The 25,325-nt window shown below is 52.9% G+C and overlaps 1 protein-coding gene across 1 annotated transcript in view; it reads left to right on the forward strand.

The window, feature by feature from the left end:
• Positions 1-2,714: 2,714 nt before the first annotated feature.
• Positions 2,715-25,325, forward strand: part of NOL6 (nucleolar protein 6) — a gene marked incomplete at both ends in the record, with an annotated part of 29,637 nt that continues 7,026 nt past the window's right edge. Inside the window, 24 exons of the mRNA XM_080362557.1 lie at positions 2,715-2,720; positions 2,872-3,057; positions 4,473-4,589; positions 4,851-5,030; positions 7,197-7,365; positions 8,075-8,209; positions 8,333-8,496; positions 8,937-9,057; positions 9,358-9,416; positions 9,580-9,681; positions 10,212-10,327; positions 10,755-10,932; positions 11,269-11,391; positions 11,551-11,699; positions 12,461-12,536; positions 14,376-14,516; positions 14,815-14,932; positions 15,152-15,306; positions 15,542-15,705; positions 16,143-16,295; positions 17,479-17,576; positions 18,762-18,886; positions 19,044-19,133; positions 21,657-21,854. Coding sequence (XP_080218683.1) covers positions 2,715-2,720; positions 2,872-3,057; positions 4,473-4,589; positions 4,851-5,030; positions 7,197-7,365; positions 8,075-8,209; positions 8,333-8,496; positions 8,937-9,057; positions 9,358-9,416; positions 9,580-9,681; positions 10,212-10,327; positions 10,755-10,932; positions 11,269-11,391; positions 11,551-11,699; positions 12,461-12,536; positions 14,376-14,516; positions 14,815-14,932; positions 15,152-15,306; positions 15,542-15,705; positions 16,143-16,295; positions 17,479-17,576; positions 18,762-18,886; positions 19,044-19,133; positions 21,657-21,854 — 3,123 coding nt within the window. The remainder of the gene's footprint in view (positions 2,721-2,871; positions 3,058-4,472; positions 4,590-4,850; positions 5,031-7,196; positions 7,366-8,074; positions 8,210-8,332; positions 8,497-8,936; positions 9,058-9,357; positions 9,417-9,579; positions 9,682-10,211; positions 10,328-10,754; positions 10,933-11,268; positions 11,392-11,550; positions 11,700-12,460; positions 12,537-14,375; positions 14,517-14,814; positions 14,933-15,151; positions 15,307-15,541; positions 15,706-16,142; positions 16,296-17,478; positions 17,577-18,761; positions 18,887-19,043; positions 19,134-21,656; positions 21,855-25,325) is intronic.

Raw genomic sequence — 25,325 nt, forward strand, 5'->3', positions numbered from 1 at the left:
CCAAGGCTCAGGGAGGAGAATTTGGATCTGGCATGGAGATCATATTATGTTCTGGGTTGGAAGGGACTCGCAAGGATCATTGAGTCCAGCTCCTGTCCCTGCACAGGACAACCCCACAGTTCACACCATGTGTCTGAGGACATTGTCCAGTCTCTTCCTGAACACTGTCAGGCTTGGGGCTGTGACATGTCCCTGGGGAGCCTGTTCCAGTGTCCAGTACCCTCTGGGTGAAGAACATTTTCCGAATGTCCAACCTGAACCTCCCCGGCACAACTTCCTGCCATTCTCTTGGGTTCTGTCATTGGCCACTAAAGAGAGGAGTCTGGCACCTGCCCCTCCTCCTCCCCTTGTGAGGAAGCTGTAGCCCCCATGAAGTCTCACCTGAGTCTCCTCTTCTCCATGCTGAACAAACCAAGTGACTTCAGCCGCTCCTCATACTGCCTCCCCTTCAAACCCTTCACCAACTTCACAGCCTTTTTCTGGACACTCTCTAGCAGGTTTATATCTCTTTTACACTGTGGTGCCCAGAGCTGCACACAGTACTCCAGGTGAGATGACACACTGCAGGCTGGGATGCTATCCTAGAGCAGAGTCCTCCTCAAGAAGGTCAGTCCCAGTGGGACTGACCACAACATCCCTGCTTCACCGTGGTGCACAGCAAGGCATGGAGAGGTGAATTAGACTTTCTACAGTTATGCAAAAGCCAGTCAAAGGGCTGGAAAGAGTCCTAAAATTATCTGTGTCCCAAACTGGTGTCTTCTCAATCAGGGACACACATAGGGGGGGCTTTTAAATACCCTGACAACTCAAATCGGGTGAGGCCTGGAGCTTGGAGTTGCTCTGTAAAAGCACACATATGTACAGACATATATAAACGGGGTATTTCTCTTGCTCTGGCAGTCCACACGCAGCCTGCCTCCAGCCCACTGCTGGTTTCAAGCCTCTCCGGTTGCTGGCCAGGCTGGGTCAGGCTGTGGCAGCTTTGCCTTGTGCTCTCTGCAGGTCACGCACGGGACGTCCATCCCGGTGAATCACTGAGCACCAGAGCCCGGCTCTGCGCACGTGGGCAGCTCCGTGCTGGCTCTGCCCAGGATCAGCCTGTCTGCTCTGGAAAATAAACCTCTTTTTTTCTGGGCACAGGGAACGGTTCTCTGTGTTCACTGTGCCTTGAAAATGTGAAATAACTCAGGGTCGTTCTACAATCCTCATGCAGCTTCACCGCTGAGCCACCGGAGAGGGGTGCACCTCCAGACTTTCCCCTGACACGACTGCTCTGGGCTGCTCAGCGCTGTGGAATGCAGGACACTGTGGAGTGCAGAGGTAGTACTGAACACTAGCTGCTGCCCCTTCAGAGCCTCAAGATTGAGTGTTACTATCAGTTTACACCCGGTTTCAGCAAAGCCTGAGTCTGCTGCTTCATGCCATGGGTCTTAACAGGTTGTTGATGCAACAAGTTGCATTTCTTACCTCTGCACTTCGTGCATTGTTCTCCAAAGTGAGCGACACCTTCCAGGAGCTTCCACAAGCTCTGTGCTGTCCACCACCTCTCCAGCATCCCTAGTGTGATCCTCATTGGGATTTGCAATGGGAATGTTCTCCTGCAGGACATCTCCAGGCACCACCAGCTGGTCCATTCAGTGGTCACCTCCAGCTGGCTCAGTATCTTTGACCAAACACACAGGCAAAGAAAACCCCAGAATTCTGTCAATTGACACCAATTATTTGGGCCTGGGGGTTCTTACATTAAAAAAGAGCCACTTGTTCTGAGACAGGAACAGGCTGCCCAGGGCAGTGGTGGAGCCACCATCCCTGGAGGGGTTTAAAAGGCATTCGGATGAGATTCTCAGGGACATGGTTTAGCGCTAGAGTGAGGTTGTGGTTGGACATGATTATCCTGAGGGTCTGTTCCAACTGAAATGATTCTACGATTTTCCAGTGCTGGTTCAAATATTTTTTTTCCCCCTCTCTCTCAATATATATATATTTAAAATATTATTTATCTATTTTTCCCCAGAATCCCATTCATTGTACAAACCTCAGCCTGTTTTCCTGTGCGCTTATTTACATCTGGCAGCTCCGCCACCAGCTGATGCCCCAGTTACCCATCTAACCCCACACCCAAACAGCCCCAAATTTCCCCGTGTCCAGAGCACAAACACACCCGGCTGAAAACCACAGTCCTGCGTGTTTATTAAACCTCACACACCTCATCTCCCTCCCTTATTCTAAGGTCCCTTTTGAACACGATGTGACAGGCATGGCGCTGCTCACCCCAGGAGGCACCGCAGGTGGGCCCCGAGAACTCGAAACCACGCGGGGCTGCCCTGAGGACTGCAGTTTTGGGGTTAAAAGTTGTGCGTTTGGCGTACAGACCTCCCAAACCGCCGCCCCCGTGCCCTCCCCTCAGCCACACTGCCGCCAAGCGCCGCAACCGCTGCAAAAGGCACGGCTCCCAGCACGACCCGCCGCAAAGCGAGGAAACACCCCCCCTTCCCCCCCCCCCCCGTCTCTTTCCGCTCAGGCGCGCTCGCCTCCGTGGGCGGCTCCGTGGGCGGGGCGGGAAGGCGGGGCGCAAGCCAGCGCGCAAGCCAGCGCGACCAATAGGAATCCTGCGCCGGTACGCGCGGCCAATGGGGAGCGGCGCTCCGCGGCCGGCGGGGTGAGTGGCGCCGCACGTGGCGGCGGTGCCCACGCGCGCGGGTGAGGCGGCGGCCATGGCGGTAAGGAGGCGGCGGGGCCGGGCCGGGCCAGGCCGGGGGTCCGGGTCTCGGGGGCCTCTGCAGCGGGTCCGGGACGGGGGCCCGGGTCCCGGGGGCCCCTGCGGCGGTCCCGCGGGGCTCCGGGCCGAACCGAGCTGTGTTCCCCTCGCAGGGCTCTCCGGAGGAGGAGGCGGCGCAGGGCCGTGCGGCGCGGAGCGGGAAGAGGGCCGCCCCGGCCGGGGACCTGCAGCCCGCCAAGCTGAGCCGGGCCGAGCTCTACAAACCGCCCACCAGCGAGGAGCTGAGCCAGCTGAAGGAGACGGAGGATCTCTTCCACTCCAGCCTGCTCCGCCTGCAGGTCAGCCGGGAGGGACGGGGGCTGGGCTGGGGGAGGCCGGGGAGCGGCGGGATCCCGGGCACGGAGCTCTCGGGAGGCGCCTGCGGAACAGACCGCGGGCCCTGAGCTCCCGGTGATCCCGGGCAGCGGCTGCTCCTGTCCAGGAGCTGTCACAGGGCCGGGCAGAGTCATGGAGTCGTTTTGGTTGGAAAAGACCTGCAAGATCATCGAGGCCAACCATTAACCCAACAGTGACACTAAAGCCTGTCCCTAAGAACTTCATCTATGCACTTTTTAAACCTTTCCAAGGGTGGTGACTCCACTGTTGCCCTGGGCAGCCTATTCCAATGCCTGACAACCCTATCTGTGAATTTTTCCTAATATCCAATATAAACTTCCTTTGGCACAACTTGAGGCCATTTTCTCTTGTCCTATCACTTGTTACCTGGGAGTAACCCTCTCCATGCTACAACCTCCTTTCAGGTAGTTGCAGACAGCTATAAGGTCTCCCTTCAGCCTCCTTTTCTCCAGGATGAACAGCCCCAGTTTCCTCAGCTGCTCCTCATCAGACTTGTGCTCCAGATCCCTCACCAGCTCCGTTGCTCTTCTCTGAACTCTCTCCAGGACCTCAATGTCTTTCTTGTAGGGAGGGGCCCAACACTGAACCATTGGGCACAGAAGGCACAACCCGTACGAGGCACTCAGCGTATTACTGGTATTTCCGCTGTAATTCTTATTACCATCCAGTGCCAGGCTCTGTGCCTCTCTTACACTACTAGAATTGAACCCCTTCAACTGCAGCATGGTGGGAGCGTGGCCATTGCGTCCCTCGCTGTGTTGGTTTATTGCTTACCTGGGTGAAAAAGTAACATCAACAGGTGCACCTGGCTTCTGTCTTTGACCAGCTTCTGGATGGGACAGGAGACTTTATTCATGTCTTGGGAAAGCAAACTGTGTGTTTTAGGGGAAGGTCTGGCTGTTGGCTAGATGACTTCTTGTGGTTGTAATCTTGGTGATTTTTTGAGGAGTGGCTTTGATCTCCTGAAGATCTGCTGGGTTTGGTGGCAGAATCTCCAGGGTCTGCAAGGTCATTTTCTGAGGCTGATGCTTTGTCATACTGAAAATGTTCCTGATAGCAAAGCCTACATGAATCACTCCACTTTTTTTTGTGACTGAATGTCACGCAGAAGCTGGTGAGATGGAGCTGATTTCCACCCAGCACATCACAGGAGATGGCAGGAGCTGTGTTATCCTTCTGGCCATGGGTTAACTGGACTCTCAGCTCTGGGCATGGATTGTGGAAATGCTTAGATGTGTTCTCCAGCTCACCTGATGCCTTCTTCACCAGGCTCATGGTGCGTGCTGGAGAACAAGATAAAGGGCAGGAGTGATTCCAGTATGGCAGCTGGCTTTCAAGGTCCCCTTTTCCCTTACAGATTGAAGAGCTTCTGAAGGAGGTGACATTGAAGGAGACGAAGAAGAAGAAGATTGATGCCTTCCTCCATGAAATTAGCAGCCTGCTGAGCGCTATCCCAGAGACCCCAGAAACGGAAGTATGTCCCAGAGGGATGGAGGAGGTAGTGTGACCCCATATGGAGCAGGTTTTGCCCTTGCTGTAGGGGCAGAGGTCCCTGTGGAGTGTGTCCTTTAGGGACTAAAAAAAATATTGCCTTACCTCTTGTTGGAGGGGAGAGGGGAATACTCCATCTCTAAGCCCTGGGTGCGGGTGCCTGCAGTTGTGTGGTGAGAGGGGTCTTGGTTTTTGCACCTGTTGGTGATGTTTGGTGTGTTTCACATGTTCTGTCTGTCCACAGCTCACTGACCAGGCCTGGCTCCCCAAGGGTGTGAAGGTCCCATTCCTGCAGGTGCCATTCAGCGTGAAGGGGAGGTTCCGCTTCCTGCCCCCAGCTGAGCTGAAGGTGGTGGGCAGTTACCTGCTGGGCACCTGCATTAAGCCAGAGATCAATGTGGACGTGGCGGTGACCATGCCGCGGGTGAGTCTGGCTTCCAAGTGGCTTGGGGCCTGGCTGAGCTCCGTCCCTTCTGTGCCCTGCCCTGTGCTCTCCAATCCTGAGTGAGGTTGCAGCATCTGGACATGTGGTGTGGTGACTCCATGAAGAGCTGGGGAGTACTGTGTCACCACTGAAAGTTTTTGACTGCTTTGATTTTAGTTCCTCCTGAGCATCTTCCTTCCCTCTGCCTGGGCTGAAGCTCTTCCACATTGCCAAGGAGATAGATACTGTACAGCTTTTTGCCCCATTGCACTTCTGCCCCAGCTCCCAAGTCTGTGTTGCAGGGGGGGTGATATTGCACAGAATCACAGAATGTTTGGGGTTGGAAGGGACCTCTGGAGATCATCCAGTCCAAACCACCTGCTAAAGCAGGTTCACCAGAGCAGATCACACAGGAATGTGTCCAGGAGAGTTTTGAATATCCACAGAGACGGAGACTGCACAGCCTCTCTGGGCAGCCTGTTCCAGTGTCTGTCACCCTCAAAGTAAAAAAGATTCTCCTCATATTCAGATGGAACCTCCTGTGCTTCAATCTGTGCCCATTGCCACTCATCCTGTTATTGGGCACCACTGAAAAGAGTCTGGTCCCATCATCTTGACACCCAGCCTTGAGATTATATATATTATTCAATATATACATTAATGATTTAGACGAGGGAATTGAGTGTACTATCAGCAAGTTTGCTGATGACACTAAGCTGGGAGGAGTGGCTGACATGCCAGAAGGCTGTGCTGCCATCCAGCGGGACCTGGACAGGATGGAGAGTTGGGCGGGGAATAACCTGATGAAATTTAACAAGGGAAAGTGTAGAGTCCTGCATCTGGGCAGGAACAACCCCAGGTTCCAGTATAGGTTTGGAAGTTACATATTAGAGAGCAGTGTAGGGGAAAGGGACCTGGGGGTCCTGATGGACAACAGGATGACCGTGAGCCAGCACTGTGCCCTTGTGGCCAGGAAGGCCAATGGCATCCTGGGGTGTATTAGAAGTGGGGTGGTTAGTAGATCGAGAGAGGTTCTCCTTCCCCTCTACTCTGCCCTCGTGAGACCCCATCTGGAATATTGTGTCCAGTTCTGAGCCCCTCAGTTCAAGAAGGACAGGGAACTGCTGGAGAGAGTCCAGCACAGAGCAACAAAGATGATCAAGAGAGTGGAGCACCTCCCTTATGAAGAAAGGCTGAGGGAGCTGGGTCTCTTTAGTTTGGAGAAGAGGAGACTGAGGGGTGACCTTATTAATGTTTATAAATATATAAAGGATGAGTGCCACGAGGACAGAGCCAGGCTGTTCTCGGTGGCAAACAATGATAGGACAAGGGGTAATGGGATCAAGCTGGAACACAAGAGGTTCCACTTAAATTTGAGAAGAAACTTCTTCTCAGCGAGGGTGACAGACACTGGAACAGGCTGCCCAGGGGAGTTGTGGAGTCTCCTTCTCTGGAGACATTCAAAACCCGCCTGGACATGTTCCTGTGCGACCTCACCTACGTGTTTCTGCTCCAGCAGGGGGATTGGACTAGGTGATCTTTTGAGGTCCCTTCCAATCCCAAACATACTGTGATACTGTGAATACCTCTCAGCCTTCTCCAGGCTGAACAGACCCAGCTGTCTCAGTCTCTGCTCATAAGAAAGTTGCTTCAGACTCCTCATCATCTTTGTAGCCTGCCGCTGGACTCCCTGCAGTAATTCAGTAATCCATTCTCAAATTGGGAGCCCAGAACTGGACACAGAATTCCAGATGCAGCCTCACCAGGGCAGAATAGAGGGGGAAGACAACCTCCCTTGATCTGCTGTCCACACTTTTCTTAATGCACCCCAGGTACCATTTGGCTTGTTGGCCACAAGGGCACGTTGTTGACTCATTTGCAGGCTTTTGCCTCTCTAGAGCTCCCTCTGTTTGCTGCCCAGACTTGTTCAAGTGGGGTGTGAGACGAAGTGATGCGCTGTTTAGCTGTATGGCTCTGCTCTATCTCCTGTGATCCTGGAGCCTGGTGAGCCAGCAGCAAAGTAGAGCTCCTGACTGACTTGGAGCTCCCTGGGGCTTCAGCTGCATGTCGGAGATGGGGCTGTCTGTGGGGCTGGGGTGAGCGATGGGTGCTTTACTGGCCTCTGCAGGCATGTGAAATGAATTTACCCCATCCCTCTCTACCCAGGAAATCTTTCAGGACAAAGACAACCTGAACCAGCGCTACCACCGGAAGAGAGCTCTCTACCTGGCCCACATTGCCCAGCACTTCTCCAAGGAGAAGCTCTTTGGCAGTGTGAAGTTTGCCTATATGAACAGCAACCATCTCAAGCCCATCCTGCTCCTGAGGCCTCAAGGTAGCACTTGAGCCTTGGCTCTGGTGGGGACTGTGAGTGGGGTCTGATGTTAAGTGGAGGATGGTGATGGTTGTCTCATACCATGTGACAGCCCCTTTGGAGAGGGGTCAGTCTGGGGCTGTTGTCACAACTGGTGATAAATTTTGGAGTTTTGATGTTCCCAGTTCTCCTTTCCCTCTACACAGCGCCTAGTCCTCAAAGTCTCTTTCCCTTCTGATCCTTTTCTGTAGTTTGACTGGACTCCCCAGCCTTGGCCCAGGGAGTAAAGCAGACCCTACGAAAACATGTCTGTGTCTAGTGCTGTCCTCTCTGATTTCCCCATCCCTGCTCCTTGCCGTTTCTGGCCTTTCTCAGGCAGTTGTGCACAATGTGGCTCTTCTTGGAGATGACAGGGAGCGCATGGGCTGCCGGGTGCTGCTGGTTTCCGCAGACCCCAGGTGATAGCGGGTTTGAGTCTGGGACAGGCAGTGGCAAGGCCAGGGTGGACAGGAAAGTGCTGGTGTACCAGGCTGGCCAGTGGGGATGAAGATGGGACTTGGACATGAATAATGTGACCTTGGGGTTATTGTTGGCTGCGGGATATGGTCACTCTCTTCTCTGAGATGATTTCCACTGCTGCTGAGTTTTGTTGGGAAGGAGCTTTTTCCTCTTCCCAAGCTGGGGATGCTCCCTGTTTTCCTCCTGCATATCTGTTCCTTGGTGCTTACAGGCAAGGATGAGAAGATGGTCACTGTCCGACTCCATGCCTGTCCTGCCCCGGGTCTCTTCAAACCCAGCCGCTTCTACCCCAGTAAGAACAACGTCCGAATGGCCTGGTTCATGGAGCAGAGCACCCCCAAAGAAGGTAGGCCCTAGGGGAGCAGGGTGCTGCTCAGTTCAGCCAGAGGCTGCACCCAGTTTGCTGCAGCTGTTTTGTGTGAACAGCAGGTTGTGGTTGGGTCCAACATGCTGTCGTTTCCCTGCACAGGAGCCGCTGAGCCCCCAACCCCTCACTACAACAACTCCATCCTTTGCGACACAGTGCTGCTCTCCCACCTGCACTTCTTGTCTAGTGCAGCCACTGACTTCCCAGGCATGAAGGATGGCCTGGCCCTTCTCAAAGTTTGGCTGAACCAGCGGCAGCTCAGCAAGGTATGTCCTGTGCCAGGGGACAGGCCAGGCTCTGCTTGCCTGGCTGACCTTTCTTAGGCCTGCTCTCCCTTCTAGGGGTGAAAAGCTGTTTTGGTTCTGGCTGGTGGGCTTGTGACTTTGATCTGTGTTAGGTGTCAAGGGATTCCAGTCTGCGCTGTGAGTTGCTGTGTGTACTGGGATGGTTGTGCTTCTTTGAGATCCTGGGAATGATGTAGTGGGTGTTTGTTTTTTTGGGAGGGGAATTCATTCAGTTTCTCAAAGAACTTTGAGTTGTTACCTTCCTGCAAGGGGATCAATATCTCTGCTTGTCATATAGGGCTTCGCCTCCATGTCTTCCTGCTGGGGTTGGGGCTTGGTGGCTGAAGCAGCTATGTGGGGTGCGCTCTGGGGCTTGTGGTGCCTTCTTGAGCTTTTTTTGACTCAGCCCTTTGTTTTCACAGGGTTTGGGGTGCTTCAGTGGCTTCTTGGTCTCCATGCTTGTTGGCTACCTGCTGATGAAACGCAAGATTGTTAAGATGATGAGTGGGTACCAGGTGCTGAGAAGCACCCTGCAGTTCCTGGGTGAGTTTCCAGGTGTCAGCAGTCTCTGTGTGAAGCCTGAAAATGGCAGAGAGAAGGGGAAATTGTGACTTTTCTCCCTCTGATGCTGAGTGGAGTGGGGTGGACAGAAAGGGATGAGAAGGCAGAGGAGGGCTGGATGGAGCAGCTTGCAGAGAGGTGGGTAGTGTTGGAGGCCAGCATCATGCTGTAGCACTGTTTATGTTGTGAGACCACAGTGGTATTGGTGTGTAGCTGTACCACCCTCACCAGAGAAGGACATGTGGACGGTGGTGTGACTTGTTCCTTCCTGTCTGCCCACAGCCACCACTGACCTGAGCGTGACGGGGATCAGCTTGGCGAAGGATGGAGATGTCTCTCTGGTGAGCAACACTCCTGGGGGGCTTGTGCCTGTGTCTGGCTGTGCTGCCAGTGCTCCCCAGACAGGGTTGTGCTTGTTACAGGAATGTCAGATTGCAAGGAGGTGGTGTTACTCTGGTGTTTGTGCTGCACTGTGACTCTGAGGACTGTTATTTGCTCTTCCAGCCTGTCCTGGATGATTTCCACCAGGCGTTTGAAGTGGTCTTTGTGGATCCCTCTGGGCTGGTGAACCTCTGTGCTGATATGACTGCCAGCAAATACCACCAGGTACTGGGCAGGTTGTGGTGGCTTCTTGAGATGCCATCTTAGGAGCAAGCTGAGGCAGGCAGAGGGTGGTTAGGCCTCTTGGAGGAGGACGTTAGACCTGGGGGAGGGGTTCAGTGTTGCTTTCTAGGCTTTTAACGTTCTTCTCCAGCTCTGAAGGTTGGAAGTTAATTTTAAGACTTGGATGTAGTGCTGCCTTACCTGTCTCGCTTGAATGCTGGAGAAAAGTTGTTTTCCTGGGCACTTTTGAGTGAAGCCAAGCAGCTGTTCAGCACAGATAACTATTTTGGAGCAGAAAAAAAATGTCTTTGTGGCAGGAATATCCAGGAGGGACTGTCTGGCCAGCAGTGACAGCTGTTAGTGATTTGGTTTCATGCTGAGGAGAGAGGCTGACTGGGATCAGGGTCTGCTAGTGACCATGGAGCTGGGCTGCCTGTGGTTGATGGAGGAGCATCAGTGACCACTGTTGGAGGGATTTGCTTTCCTTTTCCCCTCTCATGTATGCTCTTGCTCTGTATTGTCTCTTTACTCAGGTCCAGTTTGAAGCCAAGCGCTCCATGGAAATTTTGGATGATCGAATGGTGGACGGCTTTCAGGCGCTGCTCATGACCACGAAGCCCATGCTCAGAACCTTTGACCATGTCTTCCAGTGAGTTTTGCTGTGCTGGTGGGGTGATGCTGGGGGGCCTGTTCAGATAGTAGTGAGCTGCTTCTGGCTTTGGACTGGAGCGGATTCAGATCTGCTTGGGAGGAGGTGGCCCAGCCAGCTCTCAGACAGACACTGCTACTTCTTGCATTTGGCCATTCTGCTTTTACTGTCTAGATAGCCTCCCAGGAGGAGGGGGGGGAAATTCTTTGGTTTTTGGGAATGATGAATGTCCCAAGAACCGCCATCTCCTGTGGTGGATCCTGATATCCCAAAGTGCAGTATTTCTTCTCGTAGCCCCAATCCTGGGCCAGGACCCTCTTCTCCCCACTTTATCTATCCTCTAGCATCTCTCTCAGAAAGGATTTGGTGGCAGAGGTGGGTGGCCAGCTTCTCTCCTCAGTGACCAGCTTCTGTCCTCCTCCTGTAGCCTGAAGCATGTCTCCAAGCTGCAGGGTGCCTGCAAGAAGATGCAGCTGCTGAACGAGCTGATGGATCGGGGCGGGAACTATGTGGCCGCAGCCCTTCCCTTCATTGTCTCGCTGCTGACACGTGGGCTGGCTGGGAGAGCACTGCTTGTAGCTCATTCCTTGCCCCAGATCCCTGAGGTAACGTGGCTCAGCAATGACACTGTGTCTTTTGCAGCATGTGGTGTCTTATATGTCCCCTGTGGTGCTGCTGGGCACAGGGAGGGCATCTCTGCTGGTTGGGGGAGGAAACAGGCCTGACCCTTTTATGGGGAATGAAGGACTTGAGGCTCTGCATGCTGGGGTGTGGGGTGCAGCTGGAAGGCTTGGTCTGGGGAGAATTTGTGGCCCAGCAAGGGCTTTCCCTGGCTGTGCTTGCCCAGGACCCAAGAGCTTGTAGCTGGAGGTTTGTCTAGCAGCCTGATATCCCAGCAGCCTCATTTCTCTTTTTGCTTCATGTTCCACGTTTTCCCACAGTGGCCGATTGACACTGAGCCCCCGAAACACAAGGATGTTGGGCCCCTGACATTTGGGCTTCTGTTTGTCCCTGAGTTTGCTGCCAGTGTGCTGGAGAAGGGACCGCAAGCAGATCTCCCTGAGGTGAGGGTTGCGCTGCTTATGCTGAGTGGTGTGTAGCAGAGCTGCTGTTGTGCTGTGATTGTGGATGGCTGTGGGGCTGGCTGGTGGTTGTGGAAATTGTTTGGCCAGTCCCAGTGGTGACCTGTGTCCCTGACCTGGCTTGGCCAATGTCCCTTGCAGGCCCAGGACTTCCGGACCTTCTGGGGGGAGAAGTCAGAGCTGCGGCGGTTCCAGGATGGCAGCATCTGCGAAGCAGTGGTATGGGAGGCTGACACCGTTTGCCAGAAACGCCTCATTCCTGAGCAGATTGTCAGGCACCTCCTGAAACTGTAAGTTGTACCGAGCAGCAGCTGAGGCTGCAGCTGTGTGTGGTCATTGCTGCTCTTCTGGCTTGTGCGATGTCCCTGGAAAAAATATTGTCAGCTTTGTGCTTTGGAGGACATTGTGGGTTGTTTTGGCTTTGAAATCTGGAAGTCATTTTAGTTCAGTTGTGGTCCTGATGCTGCAAGGTGCCTCTCAAAAGAAGATGGGAAGGGCAAGGACATGGTGCTGTAGCTTCTGCTGATGGCAGTGCTAAGGGCAAGGAGGCAGCATGGTTCTGCCCTTATGAACAGGTGGGATGTTGGGACACTCGTTGGCAGAGCTGGAATAAAAGCCATCTGGACCTTGCAGGATGCTTTGTGAAGTCCTCTGGGACCCTGTAGTGGTTCACAAGGTTGGGTCTCCCTATGACATTGGAAAGCCTCCAATGCAGTTTAGACCTTCTGCCAAAAACAAGACCTTGTTGCACAGAGCAAAGGGGTTGCCTGCGTCTCCTTATCCCAACTCGAGGAGGGGTGTTGTGAGGAAAGGCTGCATGTTGGTGGTTTCAGCTTTGAATCTTGTGAAGCTGAACAAGTTCTTGTGCTGCTTTAGGTGGATAACTTGGGCATCAGAGGGACACACAGGTTGGTGTCCTCACCATGACCTTCCTGTATGGAGGGATTCCTTGGTCTTGGACAGACCCTTGCCTGTGGCTACAGCATGCAGTGTCAGGATGGATGAGTTGATGTGTCACAGCTCTGATCCGCTGTTGTCTTCTTCCACATAGCCACATGGACATTCCTGAATCCTCCATCTGCTACACTGGGGCCCTGCTGGAGTCCGTCATCAGGCCTGGGCGAGAGGTACAGTTGTTCCCCCAGTGGGGCTGGGTTTTTCGTGGAAGAGAGGTATGGGAAGGGCTAAGAGAAGGTAATTTTGGCTTTGTAGCCCTGAGGCAGCTAGGTGGTTCCCAAGAGAAGGAAGCAAGGGTAAGGAAAATGCCTGCCTGTGGGCTCTTGGATAGGCAGCATGGTGTTCTGCTTGGATCTTCTGGGCCTTTTTGTGCCAACCAAGGCATAACTGTTAAAGTCCTCTTGCTCTGGTAGCCCGCACATGTTCTCCAGCAGGCGTCTGACTGGCCTCCTCTTTCTGCTTCTGTCCACTATGCTCACACTGTCTGAGGATATATCACTGTCCCACTGTGCTCCTCTGGCTGCACCTTTCAGGTGCTGCAACCTTCAGGTCTTGGGCCAGACACTCTTGTGCCTTCATCCCATAGGCCCACCTGAGAAACCCAGAAGGGCCTTTCCTGACATGCTGCAAGTGCAAGATCATGCCCACTGACCCCTCCGTAGTGTTGCCTATCTATCTGAAACAAAGAAAAAGACGTGTCCTGAAGGCTGGAAAACATCCCCCTCCCTACTTCTGCTCTCCAGCTTGTAAAATTAAAGCCTGGAAATGAGACGTGGCACTTTGGCACCACTTTGCTGGTCTTTCATGAAAGCAGCTCTTTAGATGGTTGTTGGATGGAGAAGGAAATTGTTGCCTTTCTCCTTTTTAAGAGCAAAGGGGACCAAATCTGACTGCAAGTCTCCTGTGCCAGGACCAGTTGTGGTCTGGACAGAGCCACACGTCAGGTTTGGAATTAGATAGTTGTTTGTACAGCCTGCTGTGTATTGAGGCAGCCAAAATCTGTGTGTGCCATGTCCCTGCAAGCTAGCCAGGGGTGAGCAGGGTGGATGAACCCCACGCTGAGAGGGGATACGCTTTCCCAGAGTCGGAGGGGCATTTAGGAGTCTGATTGTTGCCAATCCTTGACTTATGAAGGAGAAACTTGCTGTTATGTAGGAGGCAGTGGGTAGGAGTGTCTGTGCTCCTCCAGCTACTTGTTTGCAGGCAGCTGGGGAGTCTGTGGTGTTTGAGAGACATGAGGGATAAGGGAAGGTGTATGGTACAGGCAGCTCCAGAGACAGACAGAATGGGGGTTTGTCATTTGTGGCGCACCCCGCAGAGGGTGCTGCTGCTCTGCCATAAAGCACAGGCTGGCTGGCTGTGTGTGGCTTGGCTCAACTGTGTCTGAGCTGAGTGGTTTGGTGTTAGTGATGTCTCCTCCTTATTCAGGCTCCTCTGCTGCACTTCGGGAGGTGCAAGCAGACAGAACAGCACCAATTTTCCTTTTTGACCTTCTCATTCATCCTCCCCAGGGCTCCTGTGATGCACTGGATATGTTGTCTTTGCTTTTGCCATGCTTCACAGCTCTACCTTGGTTAAGGATGTAGTTGGATCAGTTTTCTATTAACTGCTGCCTGTGTTGGCCTTGAGAGGCACTAGCAGAGCTTTCACGTGGCCAGTGTGTGCTCTTTTTGGCCCCAAAACACTCTTAGCTTCTCCCTTCCTAGGGAGAATGCTGGCAGTACAGCTTTTTACACCACCTGAGTGTCTTGCACAGGAAATAACTTGCCGCTTGAAACACACCCTCTGGGATGTATGCCTGTGGCTGCTGGGGAGCCACAGCCTTGCCCTTGGCTTCCCTCTCTCTCTCTTACTTCCCCATTTTGCTGAGTGCTCTTGCCAGAAGCTGCTTCCTGGGGGTGTCAATCCTGGCTCCTTGGAGCTTGGCTGTGATGCTAGCCTGGGAGGGAGACAAGGTGGGCATCCATGCAGGAGTGGGAGAGATGGAGAGGCTCTCTGTGTGTCTGCAGGTGTCGGGGACAGGTGAGGAGGCCATGGTCAGCGTTGTCTGTTCCTACGATGACCTGAGCCGCAAGCTGTGGAACCTGAAGGGGCTGCCGCTGACGGTGACTGCTGTACAGGGTGTCCACCCAGCCCTCCGGTACACAGATGTGAGTGTCCCCGGGCACAGCCCATGCATGGGGGGTCTGTGTGGAGCTGGAGGGAGGCCCTGGACTGAGGGGGAACAGAGAATGAGTCACTCTCTGCTTGTGTGGCTCCTGAGAGTCCTTGGGGTAGTGCAGTGTGTCTTCTTTGCTGTCCCATCCTTGGTGCTGGCTGTGCACAAGTTGGCCAAGCCCTCTGTGTTGGGGTGCTTTGCTGGAGCGGGAGTTCTGAGGCGAGGAGTTGTATGGTGCTGGGGGGTTTCTGGTCCCTGGTCTCAGTCCCTGGGTTGCTGTTCTCTCCCAGGTCTTCCCACCCATTCCCATGAAGCCGATTTATTCCTTCCATACCCAAATCAAGACCAAGCACTTGCTGCTTCCCTCAGAGGAGAAGCCCTGCCCGGCCTACATAGCCCCTTTGACAAGTAAGTGGGGAGCAGTGTGAGTGGGAGATGATGTGGTGGGGTGAAGCAGAGGCAGGTGGCGATGCTCGCTCCATTACTGCCGTGTTGATGTGCTGCAGGCAGGAGCAGAGCCCTGGCTTTTCCTGCTCTCCTGCTGCAACCTCTAATCCCAGCTGTCCCCTTCCTACACCTCATTCCTGTGTGGGGCTCACTGGCCTCTTGCTGTTCCTTTGTCCCCAGTCATCTGCCACATGGAAGGCAGTGGCCAGTGGCCACAGGACAAAGAAGCCATCAAGCGCATCAAAGCGGCTTTCCACCTCCAGCTGGCTGAGCTCCTCCAGGAGCAGCACCACCTGGTTTGCAGACCTGCTGTCACCCACACCGATGTGTACAAGGTAGGGGCACAGCAGGAACTTTCTTCAGACCTCACTTGTTACTGAAGAGGCAGGTGGGGTCTGTGGGTATGGTGCCACTGGGCAGAACCAAGATTTGGATAGAGCGCAGAGAAAAGAGCATAGTGAGACTGTGCTGATGCCAGGGTGCTGCTGTTGCATCCCTGAGGTGCAGCGTGGCCCAGCAGCCTGCTTATGTTACCACCAAGCCTGACCTCACTGTCTGCTCCCATCTCAGGATGGCTACGTTTTCCGTCTCCAAGTAGCCTACCACCGGGAGCCCCTGATCTTGAAGGAAGTGGTCACGCCAGAAGGGATGCTGAAGTACCAGGACACCGAGGAGTCTCGGCAGCTGGAGCTGGAGACATTGCATCTGCCCTATTTAACCAGCTCCCTGCATGGGTAGGTGAGGTGGGGGGGTCCCAGAGGGACCAGGGCACAGGATGTGTGTGGAAGCCAATGTGGAGATGTCCTTGAAGTTGCAGGATGATAGTGGGGAGAGGAGCTCGTTGTGGGAAGTAGCCCTTCTGCTCACCTCCTGAGAGGCTCTATGGGAGGATGGAGGGGATGAATGTGAGTGAGGATGGCACTGGTTGTCCTTGTTGAGGTCACTGGTGTAGAGAGACAAGTACAAGCGAGCTGCATAGAAGAGCGTGTGGCAGAATTTCCCCTTTGTTCCCCCAAAATCTCAACCTCCACAGAGTATGCCCTGCGCTTGTGATGCTGCACACATGTTCCAGGTGGATGTTTGCCTCTCTCTTCCCTTCTGCTGAATGCCAGAGGGCGTTTTGGGTCCTGGGAGGTGTGGGTTGAGCAGTGACTTGTCTCCTTCCTCACAGGCTCCAGCAGCAGCACCCTGTCTTTGGCAGCACTTGCCGGCTGGCCAAGCGCTGGGTCAGTGCCCAGCTCCTGAGCGACAGCATCTCTGAGGAGTGTGTGGACCTCCTTGTGGCGTTTCTCTTCCTCCACCCGGCCCCCTTCACACCGCCCAGGTGAGGATGAGGAGTCTGGACTGACCTAATGTGGATTTCATGGTTTTTTTCCTTAGGTGGTACAGAGGAGGGATGGGATGCTGCTAGGGCAGGAGGTGCTGGGAGAGTGCATGGTACTGAGCATGAGTCCACTGTGCTGCCAAAACATTGTTCCAAGCCCTATTGGGAGCGGTTGGCCAGAGGAGATGGAGATTGTCCATGCTGCAGGGCTGTGGCTTCCCCAGCCCAGTGCACTGTGGGGAGGGGAAGGAGATAAGGATGGGAGCAAGTTTTGTCATGACCTCCTGGTGCTGGTGGCACAACTGTGGGGTGTCCTGTACCTTCCTGAGGGCTGATGGGGTCCCTTGTCCTGCAGGGAATGGCTGGGAGAAGCAGGGGTGAGGGCTATGTTGTGGCTACCAGCATGCTGGGGCTACTGGGTTCCCTGAAAGGGATATTACTGTGGTGCTGGTGGCTGCAGCCTCTCTACTGGAGAGGACTCCTGAGGGAAGGGCAGGAGGCTGGCTGCTGAAAGCTGAATTGAGGTATCATGTTGGTTGGTAAATAACCTTGCAGTGCCAATTGCTTGCTGGCTCCCAGCAAGTGGATAGAATCTGGCCCAGAGGGAGCAAAATGAGGTTAAAGGGACTGTTATTGCTCCGTGTGGAGCCAAAAGGTTACTTTGCCCTGCACTTGGAGTCTGGTTTCCTTCCCCAAAGTAGCCAGGATTAACAGCCTGATGCCTGGAATGCTTTCCTCTCTCCTAAAATACCCTGCTAGCAGGAGCCGCATTGACCCAGCTGTCTGGCTTCACACACATGTTGTGTCATAGGGGAAGAGGCACAGTGGGAGCTGGGCTGGTGCTGTTCAGAGCTGCACTGGAGGTGGGACCAGCCCTCTGTCCACCTCCCTCATGCTCCAGCCCCAGGAGTCTGGGTCGGGGGAGTGGTGGGAGATGGGGTGACCAGGACAATGTTACACTTTTTGCCGTTTCTTTTACTTGAGGAGCGAGGAACAAGGGTGAAAGGCTTTCCCTGGGGATTTAGAGAAGGGGAAGAGACTCATGCTTGTTCTGGATTTCCCTTTCCCACCACAGACATCTCTTGGGCTACGTGTGGGCTGGGCATTGCTAAGTCACCCCCGAGCCCCTCTTGCTGCCAAGAGAGCAAATGCTGGTATTGAACTCTTTTTGTCTTGTCCTCAGCTCTCCTCAGGTTGGGTTCCTGCGCTTCCTCAACCTGCTGGCAACCTTTGACTGGAAAAACAACCCTCTGATCATCAACCTGAATGCTGGCCTCACAGGTGAGCAGGTAGCATACAGGAGAGCTGTGGCATGAGGGTCTTGACCCCTCTTTGGTCAGTGCCTGGCTCTAGGAGTCTTGGATACATGGGGTTGTCACAGCTTCTGCTGAGGACAGGGAGATTTTCCCCTCCCTTACTCCTGTCCTGCCTTCTGCTCCTTCATAGCTGCTGAGTTTGCTTGAGGCTTTGGCCTGGCTCTTGGGGGCCAAACCTTCAGTTGTGCTGGGAGAGCAGTTGGACTCTTGAATGGGAAGCTTCAAGGCTCCTACGCTGTGTCTGCTTTGAGAGCTCTGCTGCGCCACTCACGTCATTGGGAGGATCTGTTGGTCCTCAGTTTCAAAACCTGCAAGGGAAAAGGGCTGCAGTTCCCCAGGTTTCGTTACCTCCCAAGCATTTAAAGTTTCCTGGTGAAGGTCTATGGTTTCCAAAGGAACATGTTGATACGTCCAGGTGGACCTGCAGTCCTCCTCTCTTCCCTGTGTTTTGTCTGCTGACCATCTTTCAGACACATGCTGTCTTTCCCCAGGAGTGAGAAGAGACCATGGGATTGTCTTTGGTTTGGGTGGTGGTGAGGTGGGGAAGCTAGCTATGGCTGGCTTTTGAAGGTGATTTATAAGAAAAGGTCAAGCTGCTTGGTAGTGGCATGTGCAGTCCTGGAGGGAGCAGCTGTTTCTGTGAGTTTCAGCCCTCCCTCAACTTCTTCTTTTCTGAGACAGAGAGTTGGGTTTTGGAACCTGATACTTTTCTACCCTTCAGCTTTTTTGATGAACTAAATAGGAAGTGTTTTTGGCCAAGAGCTAGTTTTTCCATATCTGGGGTGAGGGGCAAGTAAAAAGCTCTTTGGATACAAACTCTGTTGCAAGCTTATGACAGTTCCCAGTCAATGTTGGTCCCAGTGCCTGCTGTGTCTTGAGCCATGTCTGGGCTTACCTGGGTTGGTTAAGAGCAAAGGTCCGTCTAGCGCTCCATCTAATTTTCAAAATTTCCTGCAGGCGGGCACTGAGGAAGTGTGAGAGCAGAGCAAGCCCATGGTGATAGAACTCTGTTTGCATGTGGACCGTGGGATCAGAGGGTGGGAGAGGATAAAGCCTGTTGTGCCCTTTTCTGGGTTGCGATACCTGGGTGAGAAGGACGGAGGGCTGTGGTTGGGGCAGAGCATCTCACCCATCTGCCTACGATCCCCAGATGCTGACTGCACAGAGATCAAGAACAAATTTATGGCTGCTCGCTCTCGCCTTCCTGTCATGTTCATCGCCACCCCCAAAGACCAGTGGAGCTCCATGTGGACCCAAGAGCGACCCTCAGCACAGGTGAGCTGGACCCTCTGTCCTTGCCCTGTGGTGGGTGCTGGCTTGAGGCAGTTCCCTGCTCCCAGTGCTGGAGCCAGCACCAGTGACATCTGTGTGAGCTGGGTTCCTGCCACATCCAGGACTGACAAGTTTCACTCTGGCTTTCTTCCCTCCCCAGATCCTGCAGCGCCTTCTTGTGCTGGCCTCAGAGTCCCTCCGTGCCTTGGAGGAGCAGCTCATCGACCCGCTCAACAGCCAAGATGTGAAGGTAACGCCCCAGGGTGCCAGCATAAGGATTTTCAGGCTCTGGCAAAGCATACTGGTCATCGGTGGTCATTGCTGGGATCTGTGATTTGGATTCAGGCTGTGGCCACGATTGCCCCAGGACGAAGAGCAGCAAGGATGGGAGCTGTGAGACTGGGGCATCACTGTGCTACCCCGCTTCTGGTGGACCCAGCTCTGGATAGCAGCTTGGGGTAGAACATCATTGACTGGGGAAAATTTATTTTGAATTGAATTGGTCACATGTCTGTGGCTGGAGCAAGTAGTATCTTGGTATACTCTTTCTTGGTGTAACTACAAATCTCGCTCATGTGCTCGAGTCTAACTAAGCCCAGGTGACAGAGGCTTTGGTAGGACATTAGCAGTCATTTCAAGAGGATGTTATTTTGATTTGAGCAGAGGAGCAAGGCATTATGCAGTTTAACCCTTTTCATTTTCTCTTGTAAGTTAAAGCATCCATTACTCAAATAGACTTGGGAGATGCAGACAGTTTTTTGCCCTTTGAGGGGAGATACGTGTGTTTTGCAGAGGAGCTGGCTGGCGTACCGAATAGTGGCTTAGGCAGTTGATGCTGAGAGACTCAGTAAGCCAAACAATGGTTAGATATGACAGATTCACATTAGAAAAATACCCCACATATAGTGGTTTTCTTTTTCCCACCTAGGCAATATAAAAAGGATTTATTGATGTTGCTTTCAGTTCTGCTGCATTTTGCACTGGTGATATTTCAGAGGTGAGATCTGCTTGGGGTGGGAGCAGTGTGTTTTGCTTGGGATGTGATGGGGTGAGATGCTGTACACCTGAGATGTACCTGCTGTGCTGCAGTCGCAGTGTGGACCCAAGACCGAAACCCAAGAGGTGCAGTGTGAGCTGGGTGGTGCAGTTAGCTCCTGAAACAAACTGTCCCTGTGTGTAGCATGTTCTCAACCCCTTGACTCACCCTCCTTGGTCCTCCTTCCCCCTCCTCTCCCCTTGGCCGTTGCAGTGGACTCCTTTCTCATGCCCAGGCTGTCCCTGTGGTCCATACCAGCATCCTCCCAGACCTGCAGCTTTCTTTAGGAATAAACACAGGACGCTGTTTCCAGGGCTGCTAATCTGTAAGCAGAGCGTGGGGATGTGAGGAGGGAAGAGCCTTTCCAGTGCAACCTGGAGTTGCCTTCTCTTCACATATATCTGAGAGGGTGTTCCAAGCTTTTTTTGTCTGCATTTGGGTTCCCTGGGGACATGTTGGCTCTCACGTGGATGCATATGTGGGTTTGTGAGGTCTGTTTCTTTGCTCCTGGAGGGTTACAATAAGCCATGGTCTTGATCAGCTGGGTGGGAAAGGGAATCTGTGTGGACCAGAGCTGGGACTCAGTGCTGGTGACTGATGTTCTACATGTGTGTTCTCCCCAGCCTGGCTATAAAGCAGCTCTGAGCAGTGGATTTTCTGCCAGCACCACATTGGGCGGTGTCCCACGCCTCTGTTTGTGTCCCTGCATCATTTATTCCATGAAAACATACACGTAGTTTTATGGGTTTTTTTTCCATTTTAATGCAGCACTATCCACAGTGCCACATCCTGCTGTCCAAATATTTATGTGTCTGGGATTGCTCCCATCCATTAAAGCGGCTTGCTCTCATCATCCTCTGTCTGCTTGATGGAAGATGCTGCTGCTGTCTGGGGCAGCTCCTGCTGGACAGATGGGACCATGCTGTTGTTGCACAACTCCTTGTGTCCCCTGGGTGTTGTTTGGCTCCTGTTAGCTTCTTGACTCCCCTCTTCGTTCTGAGACCCTGCCGCATGCAGTACAGTTACTTGTCTCAGCTCACCATCTGTCTGTCTCTCAAATGCCCACCCAAAGGTTATGCACTCAGGTGGGCTTCCTGGCTTCTCTGGTCAGGGCTGAAGAGGACCACCTTGGACCTGTGGAAGGTTCTTCTCCAGGGACTGTCCCCAAGTCCTGGAAACAGCGGTTAGATTTTTCTGCTCACCTGGGAAAGCAATGGGGTAGAGAGCATAGTCCTTGTGGCAAGATGTCTGATGTGGGTTGGGAGTGTCTCCTCTAAGGGTTGAGCTTGCTGTACAGTTGGGCTGTGGCAAATGAATGTGTCCTTCCTGATGCACTTTGGTGGTCCAGAGAACATTTAGCCTGCCCAGCAGGAGATGGCCATGGGGGAACCACCTTACCCTCTACAGAATCCTTGTTACAGCACTTGCATGGGGTGTAGGGGAGTGAGGATCAGATCCTTCTGATGTCAACAGAGCCCATGCTGGATCAGGGACTTGCCTGAGCCCAGGAGTGGGGTGGCCTGTATGGGCTGGAGCTCCCTGTTGCTCCACCACAGGTATGTTCTTCCTGTGGATGTTTTGGCAAACTTGTCATTTATCTCACAAAAAATTTGGCTTCGGTTTACTGCCTTGTAAGGAGAAGAGAATAAAATGCAAGCAAAAACTTGGGAAACCACTGTGATCTCTCCTGCTTTCCTTTGTCCTATATTGAGTAGCACTGGTCTTTTCTCCCTCCAGATGGTCTTTCGCCCTCCTTTGGACCTCTACGATGTCCTGATCCACCTGAATCCAAACCAGATTCCTCGGCACCTGGAGGGTGTGGACCGGCCACTAAAATCATTTACCCGGGGTGTGGTGAAGAACAGCGCTGCAGTGAAGATCCTCTTCCCTGTGGTGGATTATGACCCTGTACAGTGCTACCTCCAGGAGCTGAGGGTAAGCACAGCCCTTTCGAGAGGCACAGGGGGCAATCTGCCTAAGGAGGAGCTGCCTTCTGTTATTTGTGTCATTAATTGCCTGCCACTGCAGGAGCTTCTTTATGATATCTTTTATGTATTTTGCATGAGATAGTCTCTTTGTGTGCATCTGAAATCACTTCTTCAGCAAAAGACCTGGTGATTGCATCACCCGTTCCATGGAAATGGGAGTGCTGCTGATGTGAGAATGGCCACGTATACAAAGCACCTGGAGCTTTTGCTGAAGAATATGATATTTCAGTGCAAAAGTGTCTTTAAGCCATTTGTCTCTGGTCTGTCAATTGATTTTTTTCATGGCTTCTTGTACCAAGTGGGGTGCCTGAAGGGTGGTAGGTACCTGTATTTTCTGGGGAGAGGTGCAGCAATCCATGGCGTGATACCAGCAGGGCTCCTGCTGTTAGGCTGATGGTTGTGTGAGCCATAGAGGCTGAATATTGGCCACAGAGTGGTTTCTCTGGGGATGGTTACACATGTGATGGCAGAGGAAGTTGGTAATGTGGGTATAGGGGGAACATCAGTATCTGAAGTTATCAACCCAGTGCTTTTCCACTGTGTAGCTGTGCCAAGGTCTCAGCAAACTGGGGAGATATGCAAGATGCTGGGTGGCAGTGGTGATCCACACTGGATCTGAACAGGCAATACTTTGCAGATGTGCAGGCTCTGCCTCTGTTGCTAGTGTAAAGTAGCTGAATAAAATGTTCATATGCAGAGAGGTGGGGCTGTGATGGCCTTTATTCAAAACCTGGCTGGACTTTCAAGTGCCATCATCCCTTACGCACAGAAGTGCTGTGAGCGGTGTCAGAACTGCTGTAGGAACTGTAGGCTGGCTTTGGCAGGGAGGTGCTGCAGAGAGATCTGCCCCCTGTTCCTCACTCAGGGCAGAGTCAGCTTTGACATTAGTGTGGGCTGCGCAGAGCCCAGCCCTGTTAACTGCCAGCTGTGTCTGGGAATGAAGATTTCCCACCTTCCTGGCCCAGTGTTTAATGACCACTGTGAATATTTTTTTCCTGTTATCTGACTAGGATTTCCCTTGTTGCAGCAAGTGTCAACTCCTCAGGCCTCTGTGGCAGCTAAGCTGTGCTAGTGGCTGCTTGCAGGAAGGCAGAACTGGAGCTGGGGGTGCTCCAGCTTTAGCTGTGCTCTCGCAGCTCCTGGCTGATGCTCCCAGGCTGCAGGGCAGGTCTGAGGTCTTTCATCTTGTGCTTCTCCTGACTGACACACCAGGAGGGTTTTGTCCACCTTCCCATATTCTTCTCTTGCCTGAAGCTTTGGTATCAGCTTCTCTCCAAGCTTGCACTGGGGAAGGAGTTGTGCCAGCAAAACAAAAATAGATTTTGCGTAGCATCTCTTCCTGGGATGCCTTGTACAGGCTCTGCAGGTTTCAGCATTTGCTGGCGCCCAAGCTGGCTAATGCTACACAGCCACCAAGCATTTCACTGTTGCTACCGGGCTCAGGAGTGGTGGCAGCTGCAAGGAGGGATAGCAGAAAGGGTCAGATCTTGCCTCCATGTCTGTAGAAGGAATTGCAGAGGTGCTTGAATTAAAACTTCAGTTCAGGCTGGAAGGTGCTGGGCTCCTCTTTCACTTTAACCCAGGTAGCTCAGGAGGTGACCACAGAAAACTTGGACGGGTTTCTTTAAATGTTTCTCAAGCCTAGGCACAGACCTGTTACCTCCCATGCTGCCTGCCAGCTGCTGTTTATGCTGATCTCTGCCCAGTCTATGGGAATGTGCTGTGCCTTCAGTAGAGCTGCTAGGTCTAGCAAGGTGTGAGCTTGGTCCTTCTGTCTGGGACAGATTGAGGGATGAGGCAAGGAAGTGAGAGACAGGGATGCATGCAAGACATCTCTAAATTGAGGAAGACCTCAAAATTGTCCTACAGTTTCCCTGCAAGTAGTGCTGCTTGTTTAACTGGAAAGTCATGGAGGAGAAGAGAGAGGAGAGGAGATGCTCAGTGCTCTCCCGCCTTCAAGAAAGGAGGTGATTTTGAAGCTGGAGGTCCCGCAGGACACATTGCTGAGAGTATGTGGGGCTTTCTTGACGTTCAGGATATGCAAGAAGGAGGAGAGAAGCACCCTCCACAAGACTTAAAAGGGAGCAGGAAGCACAGCGGCTGGGAACCATTCACAATTTCAGTCTTTCCTGCCATCTATCCGAGCAGGAATATCAAGACCAGCCCCTCTCTTCTGTTCCCTGTATGATGAGGATTTAACCTGCCACCATGAAACCTCAACCAGGAGGCACAGATCTGGGTAGGAAGTGAGTTCCTGAAGCCTGAAGTCCTCCTCCACCCCATGCTGGAAGCCAGGGTTAGAGCTGAATGGAGCCTTTCAGCAGCTGCCAAGGCGCTGGAGGTGCCTGCGTGCACGGGGCTGGAGCCGCTGTGTCTCTGGGGTCAAGACTAAAGCAGCTCTCATGGGGACCTGACAGGACACTGACTTGGTGTGCGAAGAGGACCTGGAGACTGTTGGACAAGCCGGTGGGGACAGCAGGCTCCTTGTGGAGGCTGTTAGCAGGCTTGCAGCAAATCTGGCTGTACGTCTCAGCAGGAAACTCATCAGGGTGTGTTGCAGTTCATAGGACTTCTTTGTGCCTCTGGTAAACTTGGTGTCAGCAAATGGCTTCAGAAGTGAAAGGTGTACAAGAGACTTCCCTGGAAAGCAACTTTTATTATCCTTTAAGCGATTATGACTTAATTGATCCAGTCAATTATGGCATCAAAACTGAATTTTACTACCTGTTTTCTTTAATGCTGGTAATAATAGACTCGGAATAGGGTTTGGTTGGGTTACAAATTACAACTGGTTCTAAATCCAGTATGCTGACATCCCAGTGAAGAAACATGGATATGAGTGAAGGTCACATTGCCTTCTTGGAAGCAGTGTTGTGTTTCCTTGATGTCTCTTGTCCTTTGGCCTGAGGGTGCTCAGGAAGGAACAGAGAAGGAACTGGTCACAGTTTCTATGAAGAGGAAGCTAGGGGCTAGAGAGCCTGAAGTCTGCCTTTGCAGCCCTGGCTGGGCAGCTTTTCCTCATCTTGAAGGCTCTGAGATAGGTACAGCTGTATTCCCTTGCAGCCATCATATTGAAGATACCTTGCAGTACCAGTTCACTTGGCTCTTGTAGCTTCTGGATCAGTAGCAGCCAGACCTGAAGGGGCTGATGAATATCTCTTTCTGGGAAAACAGGTGTTTCTTCTCCTGGAAGAGTGACAGAGGTGATGCTGCGCATGCTTTCTGATACTCAGCTGCGTCCACCTGCGTTGAAAGTCCTCAAAAGCTGACTTTGCACTGTGGAGTCACCAGCAAGTGGGTGATGCAGAGCTGTCGGTAGAAACTACCCCATCAGAATAATCCAGTTTTGTTTTGCAGTGTACAGTGTTGTTGCCTAAAGGCAAGACCTTTGCATTTGCTTTGTGCTTTGACCTGGCTT

This window comes from Nesoenas mayeri, assembly GCF_963082525.1.
Source record: "Nesoenas mayeri genome assembly, chromosome: Z".
Lineage (NCBI taxonomy): Eukaryota > Metazoa > Chordata > Aves > Columbiformes > Columbidae > Nesoenas > Nesoenas mayeri.